General features: G+C 37.3%; 1 protein-coding gene across 1 annotated transcript; it reads right to left on the bottom strand.

The window, feature by feature from the left end:
• Window positions 1-5,115: 5,115 nt before the first annotated feature.
• LOC149786525 (uncharacterized) lies at window positions 5,116-12,960 on the bottom strand. Its single transcript, XM_089977027.1, has 5 exons — window positions 12,785-12,960; window positions 11,453-11,555; window positions 9,840-10,017; window positions 6,216-6,374; window positions 5,116-5,323 (listed from the first exon to the last, which is right to left on the bottom strand). The coding sequence occupies exons 1-5, from the start codon at window positions 12,884-12,886 to the stop codon at window positions 5,218-5,220; spliced, it is 648 nt and encodes a 215-aa protein (XP_089833153.1). The 5' UTR covers window positions 12,887-12,960; the 3' UTR covers window positions 5,116-5,217.
• Between the last annotated feature and the right edge of the window lie 1,870 nt (window positions 12,961-14,830).

Raw genomic sequence — 14,830 nt, 5'->3', positions numbered from 1 at the left:
ATTACGTAGCGTCGAGAGATCAGTTTTCCAGTGCAACATCCATTGCGAAGTTACCACTAGGTAATGACTTTGACCTATTTCGAAGATATATTTGTCACCTCATTTTTGTATTATTAAAAAAACAAACAAAAACATGCATTTAATGACCAAGACAGAGCTTCCTTGTAACTATAATTATCACTCCTGTAAATTAAATGTTACACAGGTGTTACATGTAAACGGAACGAAAACATCACTATGGGCTATTTACTCGATGTCTTGTCAAGGTAAAAGAGTTGTGAGAAGTACAAATTAATGTTTTATTTCAGAAATTGGTACTCCAAGGACCCATTCACATCAGAAACATGTCTCGGTACTGATGACCTTCTTTACAACGGATTGAGAAAAGCATACATGAGCAAGGTCCAAAATATATATACATATTTTTCTTTCGTTGAAGAGACCATGCGCGTTTGTTGAACAAGACATTGACCTTTTCTTGTAACAGTGATTACCATTGATTTATGAAATGACCAACGATTTGTGTACTGATTGCACGTGGTCTTTTGAATGAAACGAAATATATCTATAAGAAATTTAAAAAATGTTTTTGCCTGGTGGTAACTATGTAGCAGATGTTGCACTGGAAAAAAATATCTGCCCCTGCTGCAGAACTGTTTTCCATGTTTTCGGAGGTTCAATACCCCTAAATTTGATCCTGTTACAATAGGAAAGGTGTGGTGTACCACTTGAGGGCTCTTGTCTTCATGGTTGAATTTCACGTGTACATTTATGGTAATTGGAGAACAAAGACGTTATCTTGGTTTCTTTGTTACTCTCATTTCTTTATTCTTTATACAAGTTTGGAAAAAAAAACTGATTCTGAATTGTCGTTGGCAGCATTCAAGATTTTCTCCTTAATTTAAGGATGGACCTCTTGCCTTATTTTTTTCCACTAATGTTGCATCATAAAATCTGGCGTTTTATTATAAAATTAATGATTGGTACAATAGTTATAATTAATATAAGATTTGTAGAATTGGGCAGATAGTTGTGTTTAGGATCATCTTTATTTAACTCATTCATTCGTGCCTTGTATTACTGTAACTTTAGGTGAATTCCTCGACCCCCAAAATGCAAATACTGAATAGATTACGCGATAGTCTTGTGAGTCTCCAATGATGCTGCTAAGTGTAAATAGGGGCATGTCCAGTACCTTTGAGAAGTGTAAATGGGGGAATACATGTAAAAAGGGACATGTCCAATACCGTTGAGAAGTATAAATAGGGGCATGTCCAATACCATTTAGAACCGTAAATAAAAAGGGGCATGTCCAATAACGTGTACATAGAGAGCGTGTCCAATGAAGTTGACAAATGTGAATAAGGGGATGTGCAATAATGCTCCTTTGTGTAAACACGGAGCATCCCAAAAGGTAAGTGTTGTGCTAAAACTCCGTGCATGTCAATATACTCTTTTCGTTCAAGTGATGTGCTAAAACTCCTTTATGTCAATATACACTTTTCGTTCAAGTGATGTGCTAAAGCCCTGTGCATGTCAATATGCACTTTTTGTTCAAGTGATGTGCTAAAACTCCGTGCATGTCAATATGCACTTTTCGTTCAAGTGATGTGCTAAAGCCCTGTGGATGTCAATATACACTTTTCGTTCAAGTGATGTGCTAAAGCCCTGTGGATGTCAATATACACTTTTCGTTCAAGTGATGTGCTAAAACTCCGTGCATGTCAATATACACTTTTTGTTCAAGTGATGTGCTAAAGCCCTGTGGATGTCAATATGCACTTTTCGTTCAAGTGATGTGCTAAAGCCCTGTGAATGTCAATATACACTTTTCGTTCAAGTGATGTGCTAAAGCCCTGTGAATGTCAATATACACTTTTCGTTCAAGTGATGTGCTAAAAGCCTGCGCATGTCAAAGAACACTTCTCACTCAACGTGCTAAAACTCCATGTATGGCAAGCAATCTTCTCCATCTATTGTTGCGCTACAAGCCTATGCATGTCAATGGACACTTCTCGATCAAGTGTTTTGCTAAACCCCGTGCACATCAAAGAACACATCTCGCACAAGTGCTAAAACCATGTGAATGTTAAACGACACTTCTCAGGTAAATGTTGTGCTAAAACCCTGTGCATATCAACTAACATTTCTCAGGTAAATGTTGTGCTAAAACCCTGTGCATATCAACTAACATTTCTCGTGCAAGTGTTGTGCTAAACCTGTGGCTGTTAAAGGACACTTCTCACTAAAGTGTTGTGCTAAAATTGTGTGCATGCCAAGAGACGCTTCTCAAGTATTGTATTGAAAATCTTGTGCAAGCCAAGGGTAACTTCTAGCCTTATGCTGTGCTCAAACTTTATGGCCAAGGACACTTCTCGCTCTAGTGTTATGCTACAAACTTGTACACGAGAAAGGACACTTCTTGCCCAAGTGCGTGTGGCAGTTGTCTTGACCTTAGTATATCAGAAATAACAGCATGGATCATCATAATTATTTGGTGAATTTGTAAAACGATGAGCAACCAACAATCTATAATTTAATAATTTTCGAATAAAGAGGGTGGTGGAGGGGCAACTATGGCCGCCTTACTTACACGGGTTCTGACACTCCATAGCACTGTATTGATTTAAAACAAAGTTGACTTTCAATCATTATGTGCCACAAATCTTAACCAACTTTTAATATGAGGATACAATACTAATTTAAGCAAGATTTGAAAATATATGTACACTTGAGAAAATAAACGTATAGTAATCACGTACATTTATTTTATGGAATGCTTGCATTATGACATGCACTACACCCTGAACTTCCAAAGTATGCGACAGGTGCCTACTGACATGTGTGTGTGTGTGTGTGTGTGTGTGATTTGGATTTTGAACGTAGCTTTAACAATTTTTCAGTCATATCGCTAAGATGTCTTCAGTTTGGCAGTTTATAGTTGTATGTTGCACTGGGGCATCATGCCTCAGACATGTAGCATGATGTCCCACCCAGTCACATTATCCTGACACCAGGCCGACCAGTCCTAACACTAACCTCTTAATGTTGAGCGCCAAGTCTTTGTTATGACTCGGCCGGGGATCGAACCCACGACCTCCCGTATCCAAGGCGGACGCTCTAACCACTAGGCCACCGGAGCGGTCCTACTGACATGTAATACACCTGTACTTCCATTATATGCAATGCTTTCCTTCTGCCGTGTAATATACACCATATCCTTCCACTGTATGCAATGCTTGCCTTCTAATGTGTAATACACCTGTACTTCCAATGTATGCAATGCTTGCCTTCTAACGCGTAATACACCCATACTTCCAATGTATGCAATAAATAATGTACTTCTTCAATGTATGCAATGCTTGCCTTCTGACGTGTAAATACATCCTGTATTTCCAATGTATGCAATGCTTGCCTTCTGACGTATAATACAACACGTACTTCCAGTATATGGAATGCTTGTCTTCTGACGTGTAATAATACATCCTGTACTTCCACTGAATGCAATACTTGTCTTCTGACGTGTAAATATTTCATGTGCTTCCAATATGTGCAACGCTTGTCGTCGTACGTGTAAATACATCTTGTACTTCCACTGCAGGCAATGCTTATCTTCTGACGTGTAATACACCACCCTGTACGTCCACTGCATGCAATGCTTGTCTTCTAACGTGTATATACATCCCCTTCCAATGTATGCAATGCTTGTCGTCTTACGTGTGTTATATCTTGTACTTCCACTGCAGGCAATGCTTGCCTTCAGACGTGAAATACAGCACGTACTTCCACTGTATGCAATGCTTGTTTTCTTACGTGTAATACATCCTGTACTTCCAATGTGTGCAATGCTAGTCTTCTGACGTGTAATACGTCCTGTACTTCCACTGCAGGTAATGCTTGTTTTCTTACGTGTAATACATCCTCTACTTCCAATGTATGCAATGCTTGTCGTCTTACGTGTAATATATCTTGTACTTCCACTGCAAGCAATGCTTGCCTTCAGACGTGTAATACAGCACGTACTTCCACTGTATGCAATGCTTGTTTTCTTACGTGTAATAATACATCCTGTACTTCCAATGTATGCAATGCTTGTCTTCTGACGTGTAATACATCCTGTACTTCCACTGCAGGTAATGCTTGTTTTCTTACGTGTAATACATCCTGTACTTCCATTGTATGCAATGCTTGCCTTCTGACGTGTAATACATCCTGTACTTCCACTGCAGGCAATGCTTGCCTTCTGACGTGTAATACATCATGTACTTGTACTGCAGGTAATGCTTGTCTTCTTACGTGTAATACATCCTATACTTCCAATGTATGCAATGCTTGTCTTCTTACGTGTAATACATCCTGTACTTCCAATGTATGCAATGCTTGTCTTCTGACGTGTAATACATCCTGTACTTCCACTGCAGGTAATGCTTGTCTTCTGACGTGTAATACATCCTGTACTTCCACTGCAGGTAATGCTTGTCTTCTGACGTGTAATACATGTACTTTCAATTTATGCAATGCTTGGCTTCTGACGTGTAATACAGCACGTACTTCCAATGTATGGAATGCTTGTTTTCTTACGTGTAATACATTCTGTACTTCCATTGTATGCAATGCTAGTCTTCTGACGTGTAATACACACCTGTCCTTCCACTGTATGCAACGTTTGTCGTCTTACGTGTAATACATCCTGTACTTCCACTGCAGGTAATGCTTGCCTTCTGACGTGTAATACATCCTGTCCTTCCACTGTATGCAATGCTTGTTGTCTTACGTGTAATACATCCTGTACTTCAATGTATGCAATGCTTGTTTTCTTACGTGTAATACATCCTGTACATCAATGTAGGCAATGCTTGTCTTCTGAAAGCTTTTGATGATCCTTGTCAAAACTAAATAGTCATCTTTATCAAAATATTCATATTGCACACTGGCAGGTTAGAAGAAAAGAAGAAAGCAACTTCTATTACTTGTGCTGAAGAAATTTCATCCTTACGTGTGTGTGTGTGTGTGTGTGTGTGTGTGAGAGAGAGAGAGAGAGAGAGAGAGAGAGAGAGAGAGAGAGAGAGAAGTTAATAAACTCTTGAGCCCAACGCATAAACGCTATCTAACCAATTAATTCAAAACATTCTTTATTTTTCGTTGTTATATTCGTTCACACGAAATGCTGTACCAGCCATACATAATTATATCCAGAATGTGGGTAGAGTCAGTTGTCTAGGCAGGTTTGCACGTAACCCCTGGTGGTGGATAGAATGTGTCTTCATCCAGTTCTCCTTCGTAAAAAGAGAGGAACACATTTTCATCCGCATTGACGAACAACCTAAAACGGAAAATGTAAAGTTAACGGAATCTGAATATGGAGTTAGACATTGTCCCTTAATTATCTTATTCGAGACACATTAACAAACACAAGCTTATAAGTCACTGAAATTACATAATTTCGTTCTTCCTTTGTCTGTATAACTTCCAGACAATTGTATATAGAAAACTTGTGTATTTTAAACATGTTTGAAATCTTCTTCAACAAATGAATCTGCTGTGTAAAAACGTCTGCATTGAAATGATGCAGAAAACACTTCTTATATGCCGCGTTTCTATACCGTTAGAAACAACACCTAGATCTTGACCTTTGACCTTTGCTATGCTACTCTATAGCTGGTTATGAATTAGATTGCTGCCATTCAAACTGCATTACTAGTCTAGGCTTTGTATCAGATGGCTTTGAGAATAGCTACGGACAAAGCTGCTGTTATGGTTGGTATCATTTTTATTATCAGCAATAATTCACACGTATTAGTTTTCAATAATAAAAGACGAAATGCATCAACGGAATGTGCACTAAAATAAGATGTATGGAAGGAATTTCATGATAATTGCTTTTGTCTAAAAAATAAGGATGTACTAAACAATTCTCTCTCTCTCTCTCTCTCTCTCTCTCTCTCTCTCTCTCTCTCTCTCTCCGGAAGGTTCTAACAAGCCTAAGCAATTACAATATGCAGACAATTACTGATAAGGATATATAAAATCTAGAAAACAGAATCTTCTCTTCTTATGGAAAGATCCTAACATATACGTTTAGTAGGACGTTTAACGGGAAATCTAATTTCAAATAATATACATTTAGTAGGACGTTTAATGTTTACTTAAAATAGTAATGAAAACGGTTTTTGCGACTAAAAAGTATTTGTTGCATGAAGACGATTTGTGTTTACTTGTACGGGAGTCCATTTTGGGTGTGGAAGAGGTAATCCAGCGTGAAAAGAAAGGATTCCGCTCGCCAATGATAAAAACTGGTTATATTATCCTTGGACTCTTCAACAAACTCTACCTCTGGTAACAAAGGACTATTCGGAAATTTGTTGGTGATGACTCTACAAGGAAAATAAAAATGTAACATTTATACAGTCATGATTTACTCAATCATATTTACAAATATTAAGCTAAAGTTTTTTTTTCTGGATGTATATAGTCTAAGTTGATAAGAATTGATTGTAACTTACATTACATAGCTTCGCACATCAGGTTGATTTACTGACTGATTTCCAGACTGACGCCAATTTCTTTAAACTATTTTATTTACCTTCGAACACATATTCGTTAACAAATCCTTACAAAAGTATTTAAAAAAAAAAAAAAAAAAAAAAAAAAAACACAACAAAACAATACAGTTTCAAGTTTGGAAGTGAATTTAGTTTATTGTTGTCATTTAATATCTTAAAGATATCCTAACATTATTATATGTTCATTTTTGTCTGCGTTCACTTTACAGTCAGAATCGTGCAATATTTTACGATATTGAACTCGCGTGAAATTCATATTGCTTTCACGTGCATAAAGGATCTACTTTCAATTGTAAACAGACAATGGACACAGACGCCATCATTTTTTATTATTTTATTTGTCTGTGGATGAAGTAAACTAACTGTTTGAGTCATCTGAAAGTAGAGATGCCAAAGTTGACAATGTGGATGAATTCATAGAATCACCAAAAAACTTTCGACGAAGCAGGCGACTGAACGTGATGAGAAATGTGCAGCGATGGCAGTATAACAAAAGTGAGACACGCTGCATTGAAAATATTATTCCGGATCATTTAAACACGTATTTAGCCGAGATTTTGTATAACGATTCGCAAAGCCAATGGTTCTGAGTATGCTCTTTAGATTCTATAATAAACAGCATAGAACGTCATCGTAAGGCTAAAGGGTATCCCGTCTCTCTTAGAGACCGTCCAATTCAGAAATCAAAAGAAGCACTAAATTCTTTAAAAAAATGCAACCGAAAAGGCTGGTTTTGGAAGGAAAGCAAGATCATCAGAGCCGATAAGCCACATTGATGAAGAAGCTTTATTTTCAGCCGGTGAAGGCTCTCACATGCCAGCTGCTTTGCAATTTTCCCTGATCTACGTTTTGGAAAAATGTTTGGATTTAGTGGCCGAGACGAGCACGGAAAATTTAAGTTTGGAGATGTATCAATTTTCACAGATTCTACCGGACCAAATATGTTCAATATGCTGAGAGGGATAGCAAAACCTTTGACGGTACTGAGAAGGATGACTACAGATCAACAATACCTAGCATTTTTTCCACCGGAACAACACCGGAGCGAGACCCTTTCATCTTTACCTTCAATATTTGAAACGAAGGCCCTTGGAAATGATGAATGACGACAGCCTCTTTTATTTGACAAAAATTCCAATGCATAAACTGACATAAACTTCCCAGATATGGTAATTATATTTCTAAAGATTCAATCAATGTCCTTATTTCAAATAAAAATATAAATAGAGAGAAAAAATAGTAGTTAATTTTTTCAGACAATATAAATAATAAATAAAAATGAAATTATATAAAGTAAACTAAATATATGGGAAAAATCTATAATAAATTGTGTACTCTGCACATATCAAGCAATTTTCACAATGAAATGCATCAATCAACCTTGCAAAATAAAAGAAAACAGATTTGCATGAATGCATTAAAAATATCAAATATATTTTACTGGACAAAATATTAAAAATTGCAGGTATTATCCGAGACCATTGGGGCTTAACCAGCTTGGAACTCTGATGAAACGAGTCTCAGAAAGGACATAAATCCAAGGGAAAATTACCAACCATTCAGTATGGAAGACTACTTTGACAACCCTGTCGAAAGCTGGTGTCCCTCCAACAAAGATCATGCAAGTGACTGGGCATACAAATGTCATCTATAACTGGAAATAATAACGAGAATAAATTTATTTGCTTTTTTGCATCTTTAATCTCCTCAAAGTGTACTCTGTGGGCTCTTTCTGCCAATAAGAATTACGTGGATTCCAAATACTGACCCACATCGCGGAAATGTACTGTAATATGAAGGCCTATAATCCCAACAACATTTTTGAAACCGGAATCACATTTCTAAAGTAGAATGTACTGCACTCCAAAACGAAAATAATTTATTGTTCACTAAAAAACAATGTTGAATCCAGCATCTTCTTGAGAATTTAAATTTCAAAACTTTCATATTTTTCCAGCTCACGATTCCAAACTATCCATGGCAGAACAGAAATAGTTATGCAGCTTATTTTCAACGCCAGTCCCTCAAGTCACATGTACATCGTGCGGAGATCACCCAGAAGGAGATAATCAGAGTTTAGCTGGATTGACAGAAAAACTAAATCCCTCCATTCCTGACCAGCCGGGAACTTTGTTCAATGACGCAGTCATTCGTAATATGACATTAAATTTCAATTTTAGAGGGAGCAAAATGGGATTTTTTTTTCTCAAATGAGTGACTGAGCGCGCGGTACGCTATGAAGTTAAAAGGTCGTTGGGCGGAGCTATGTACGCATGAATACTGTTATTGTGTATTGAAGAATCTAGGGTTGTGAGTTTTTTTTTTGAATAAAGCATAAATTAAATACACTGTTTCTTGTAATGTATTTTATTATTAAGCCTTACGTAGTTAAACAAAAATGAACGTATGATAAAATGGTTGCTGTATTTGTATGGGGAAAATATGAACTCGATTTGTCGGATGGATAGACTGCACTCCCAAGGTCTTGCAGCATTTCCATCCGAAAAACTCGTTCATATTTTCCCATAAAAATGCAGTAACCTTAAGTATAAAACTATAACATCATGGTCATATCCATACTTCACCTAATTTGTCAGATATTTTCAGCAAGGACATGTCTTCAAAACAGAATCGTAACATATTACAAGTTTAGCGAGGTCCAAGTCACGCATTTTCAATGCTTTGCAGATCGGTAGAAAGGTTTTTAATCGTGTCGATTAAATGAAAGCGTGACATGGTTTAGAAAGTTTGGTAAACGTCGCAGCCTTACTAGAAGTGGGATTTCCAGCGATCACAACGTAGTCTTTTAACTTTCACATGGATTGGAAATCATCGCAAACTTATGTCCTCTTTGGCATAAAAAAGTACAATCGAATTTAAAGCAAACATAACTTGAGGTTTAGTTGGTTACATTTTTAAAAATTTAATGCAAATAGTTTAGTTCCACAAGATTCTTAACTGTAGCGTACATTCTTGGCATATATCACTTCAGTGGACACAAATCGATCACGGATGCAAGGAACCATTCCGAGATCCTCTGTGATTTCATATCAATTATGCTTTATACGTCATCCATGTAGCGGTACCCAATCTCAAACCCGCCGCAACCACAACCACAAAAAACACTTCCTCCCAAACCAAAACAACTGCAGAAAAGCTAGATTTCCATAACCATGAGAATTTCATAACGAGATGAACACTTTCCGTATTTAGGTAATTTATATCCGTCAAATAATAAAAAGTGACATTTTCCCCATTTTTACAGTTTATACATACTGCACCGTACAGCTCCTGTACGGGGGATCTGGCTGTGGAAACAACGTGTACGCTCTTCCTTCGTCGTAGTGGTAGATGAATTCATACAATGGTGGACCAAACTGGGGGCATGCGTAGTCAAAATCTTCTACTTCAAGCATGTAATATTGGAGCAGTCTGGCGATGGATTCGTTCATACCTTTAGCATTCAATGAAAGCAAACATTGACAAAAGGGATTTTCTTCGGCGTTTTAATATTACATAGACAAAGAAAACACACATACACTCCTGCACACACACACACACACACACACACACACACACACACACACACACACACACACACACATATATATATGTGCGTGTGTGATATATATATATATATATATATATATATATATATATATATATATATATATATGTGTGTGTGTGTGTGTGTGTGTGTGTGTGTGTGTGTGTGTGTGATGGCGAACGTGATTAGACACAACACTATCCGATAAATTAAGAAGCATGTTGAAACTAATACTCGTACGAGCAAATTAAAAGAATTTATGAAACATTATAGTATATTTTTATTGTCTTCTGCTGTTCGTGTTGGTGAATGTTTGAATTGTAACTTTTAATAACACAATAAGTGTACTGTAGTCGATATATTTTGCATATATAACATCCGTTTTAATGTGATAGCCGCAATCCAGTTTCTTTGAACATTTATATGCGCGTTAAGCAGAGTATCGACATGAAATAAAGACATAGCTTGTCATTTCACTTTCTTACTATTGTTAGCATTGGCAATGACACAAAATATTTAAAAACTAATGTTTCATTAGTATGGTCAGGTGTTTTAGCTCAGTATAAAGTTATTTTAGGACTTTTAAACTTACAGCCGTGATTGAGAAAAAAATTGTCTAACAGTATTTTCTATTGTTTTTATCCCTGTTATATTTGACTCAATGTCTAGCAATAGTGGATATCCATTTTCTTCTTTCCGTTTTCAAAGTTTTTAATTCTCAGTTTCCTTCTGGACAAGGCTTCCTTCACGATTTATTTCCTGAAGATCGTACCCTTTTATAAATCACGCTCACATTCGCTGTCAGTGTGAAAGAATGCCAATCGTACTGAGAATTCAAGAATAGCGACGATCACAGAATTACTTTAATAGGTGAAATAAACTTCGTTTCTCTCAAAGGTAATACCCTCGATTGTGCGCTTACCTCAACCCACCCTATCCAACACACAGCTTCTTACGGATACATTTTATATTCGAATCGGATCTCTTACAACCACCTTTCTTAAAACTAATAATTTTTTGCCAGGTCTTGAGAAAATAATCGGAGACAAAAACAAATAATATTTGGCTTGTTTGGTGGTGACTATTAAATCTGAGCATTTCGCAGATAAGATGATCTCCGCTTGAGTTGAATCATAATACCAAACTTATTTTATGACTCTGATGCTTCGAATTAACACTTTCTATAACAAACATTGCCTTTTGGTCAGTACATTAATAAGCTAACCAAATACATTCCCAGAGGAAGTTAGTGGAGAAGATTGTTTCATGATATTAATGTTTTATGCAGCCTTTTTAAGTACATACTCAGGTAAAATATAAGCTTCAAAAATACTTCCCACACCCTTTGGAATCCCATAGCTGTCAAGGCGAATGCGCCTCTGTTCCTCGTCAACGTACCATCCCGCTTTTATAAACTCTCTCGGTGTCTCCACGCTCACGCATGTCTATAAAAAAGAGAAAAAGACAAATATGATATTCTGAAGTAAAATGTATTATTTATTTCATTTTTTATATATTATATCGCATATCCTTGTTAAAATCTAGCCATCCCACTAACTGGAAAAAATTGCCCCTTTTGAATCCATAAAAAATCATACACTTGTTTTTTTTCCTGTTTCTGAACGTGGTTTTCAGTAATAAATGGGAAAGTTCACAAGCAAAAACGCGTGTATAACTTGTTTTCTACGCTATGTTATACTATTTTCTTGTGGTGTGTTAATTTTCGTGGTGACGATGAATCAGAACATAAACGCTGTTTGTTGTTGGTTTATGACAATGAACGCCACATAACAGTAAGTCTGTTCAGTGAACCGTACCTCTTACAATCGCGGCAGGGATAAAGGTTATTATGTGCGTTAGTCTAATAGGAGCTTTTGTTGTTGCTGTTGTTCTAGGGTTTAACGTCATTTTTCAGCACAAGATAGGCTATACATGGCGGCCAGTATAACTGGTGGAGGAAGAACCCTGAAAAACCTAGGGAGAACCACCGGCCCACGATAAGCTACTGGCATGCTTTCCCACGTACCCACGCTAGCCGAGCCTTGGACTCGAACCCACGTAGACAGAGGTGAGATGGCAGTGATCCGGAACGGAGATCGCTTTAGACCACTCGGCCACTCGGGCCCCTCTAATAGGTACTGCAATATAGAATGGACGGCCTACAAAATATGAGGGATATGGCCTTATTAGCCAAAATATTAATTCAGACCTGCCCCGATTCCATAGCTAACTAGTTCAGTATCAGCTGATGCATTTGGTGGGTATTAACCATTCGGTGGAAACAACGTTTAAACTATAATTCTACTGGTTCAAAATGAATGAATGAATGAATGAATGAATGAATGAATGAATGATTAATGGATGGATGAAAAGGAGCAAAATAATATATGATGAAGAAAGCCCGATTGACACCATTTTTGTAAAACTTCACGTACGACCTATTAGAGTTTAGTAAAGTTTATGTGTTCAACCGTCAAGCCTTTAAATGCAATATCTATATATCACTGGTGGACATATATGAACAATGACAATTAACTTGCTTTGAAAGGATGTGATCACTAATTTTACGTATATGTATCATTAGTTTCACTTCGTCTCCCTTTCATTGACACATACCCTCACTGCAGCTAGGTTTGATAACTGAATTTTACTCAAGGTCTTAACCATATCTTACCCTGTACTTCACTGGCCACACGGGTGGGGGAGGGACCCCTAAAGTGAAGTTTCCTAGACACACAGTACCGAAAACAAGGAATAAAATGTTCGTTCTAAACATGTTTTCCGTTTAGACTAACTGACACGTATGTCGTGAGAAGGACTTTGGCCGGACCAGTATTGCCAATGATATCAGCAACTGTATACGTGTATATGTTATTAGATGCGTAATTTAACTGACTCATGATAGGTTCTCATGATAGAGGTATCAGCAACAGCACAAGTAGTAGTAGTAGTGGTACCGAAAATAGTAGTGGTAATAGTAGGAGAAGGAGAGGTAGTAGTGGGGGTATTTGTAGTACTGGTGGTGGTCGTGAAAGTTCAAATTGTCCTAGTTAAAAACCAATACAACAGTTTTATTCTATTGCTTTTAACATTTATTTATTATATATTTATTAAGAACGTTTCTATATGATTCATTTAACATTTCCATGATGGTTAGATGTAACGGCGGCAAAGTGAACAATAATCCAAGCTCTTTAGTAATCAAGATGTACCCATGGTTCAATGACGTCTTCAGCAAACACTCAATGAAACGAGATTTTTTTAAATAGTGGTTGTTATTGTTGTTATAGTGTTTAACGCCATTTTTCAGCACAAGATAGGCCATACATGGCGGCCAGTATTAATGGTGGAGGAAGAACCCGGGAAAACCCCGGAAAGAACCACCGACCCACGAGAAGCTACTGGCAAGCTTTCTCACATATCCACATTGGCCGAGCCCGAGACTCGAACCTACGCAGACAGAGGTGAGATGGCAGTGATCCGTGACGGAGAGCGCTTTAGACCACTCGGCCACTCGGGGCCCCTTTAATAGTGGTAAAATAATGTATATTTTCAAGTCATTTAAAATAAAAACATTTCTGAAGGCATAAATACTGCTGTCATCACATAAATGAAAGTGAAACGAAAATCGACGGTTTCACCTAAATTCGTTCAAAATATCCAACATGCACCCCATCACCATCAATGTAATTCATACAATCCAACGGGGCCCAGGATGATCGAGTGGTCAAAGGCCTCATCTTTACGGATCACTGACATATCATCACCGTCCGCGTGGGTTTTAATCTCTGGCTCGGTCAATGTAGATGTTTGAGAAAGCCTGTCCCTTGGATCAGGTGTTCATCCCGAAGTTTTCCTGGAATCATCTTCCACGTAATATACTGGACTCCATGTGTAGCCTATCATGTGCTAAAAAATGGCGTTAAGCCAACAACAACAAAAACAACAACCTACCATCCACCAATTTCTCATGGCAATCCTTATCTCTGTTGTATTCACCAACATTAGACATCACATATCTGGTTCACTCAGTGTAATATTGCTTTCACACTGTTTAGACGCGTGTTTGAATTTTAAAATTTCCATTGTATTATAGTTGGAATGTCTTAGAAATTACCACAAAATTTGACATAAACTCTGTTTGGAAAACTATTATTTTACATTGGAATAGGATATAACCTCTATTAGGAAATATATTATCTTAAATTCGTTAAGATTAGAATTATCGGACCAACGATCAAATTGTTCAAATAAATCAGTAACAAGTGAAATACCGTAGCCTTGTGACCCTTAGTTACCGCTTTCGACAGAAGTTTTCAGTAGAAGTTTTCAGTCTGTACAACAACACTGAAGTTAATTTGACCATACCATTCCGCGACACCATAGCGCCATCTGGATCTGCTGATGCAAACCATTATGTGTTCTTATTAACAATGGTCTGTCAGATTTTGCTCTCCAGCTTGAAGTTTGTGCTTATTATTATTGGCTTGACTTCATATTCTTGAATACCGGCCCCCCGAAACAAAGCATGAGTGTATCCCCCCCTCCCCATTGAATACCCCCATCCCCCATCCCCACTTGTCACACTCATACAAATTACATCATTATTGATATTTATGCTTATTAAATATTTATTTCACATTTTCGCTGAGCTATGCAGATCATGAGAAAGTTTAATGTCACTGAGAGAGAGAGAGAGAGAGAGAGAGAGAGAGAGAGA

This window comes from Sinohyriopsis cumingii, chromosome 12 (assembly GCF_028554795.1).
Source record: "Sinohyriopsis cumingii isolate HCF-2022 chromosome 12, ASM2855479v2, whole genome shotgun sequence".
NCBI classification, from domain to species: Eukaryota; Metazoa; Mollusca; class Bivalvia; order Unionida; family Unionidae; genus Sinohyriopsis; species Sinohyriopsis cumingii.
The sequence above is the reverse complement of the archived record's forward strand: the minus strand, read 5'-3'. Positions and strand labels throughout refer to the sequence as shown.

Bases quoted from the DNA above. Each gene is read 5' to 3' on its own strand.
- LOC149786525 (XM_089977027.1), bottom strand. From the start codon at position 12,886: ATGTTTAGAACGAACATTTTATTCCTTGTTTTCGGTACTGTGTGTCTA. The intron at 11,556-12,784 runs GTAAGATATGGT...TCTTTTTTATAG, and splicing joins TGTGGCCAGTGAAGTACAGG to ACATGCGTGAGCGTGGAGAC. The intron at 6,375-9,839 runs GTATGTATAAAC...TTTTCCTTGTAG, and splicing joins TACAGGAGCTGTACGGTGCA to AGTCATCACCAACAAATTTC.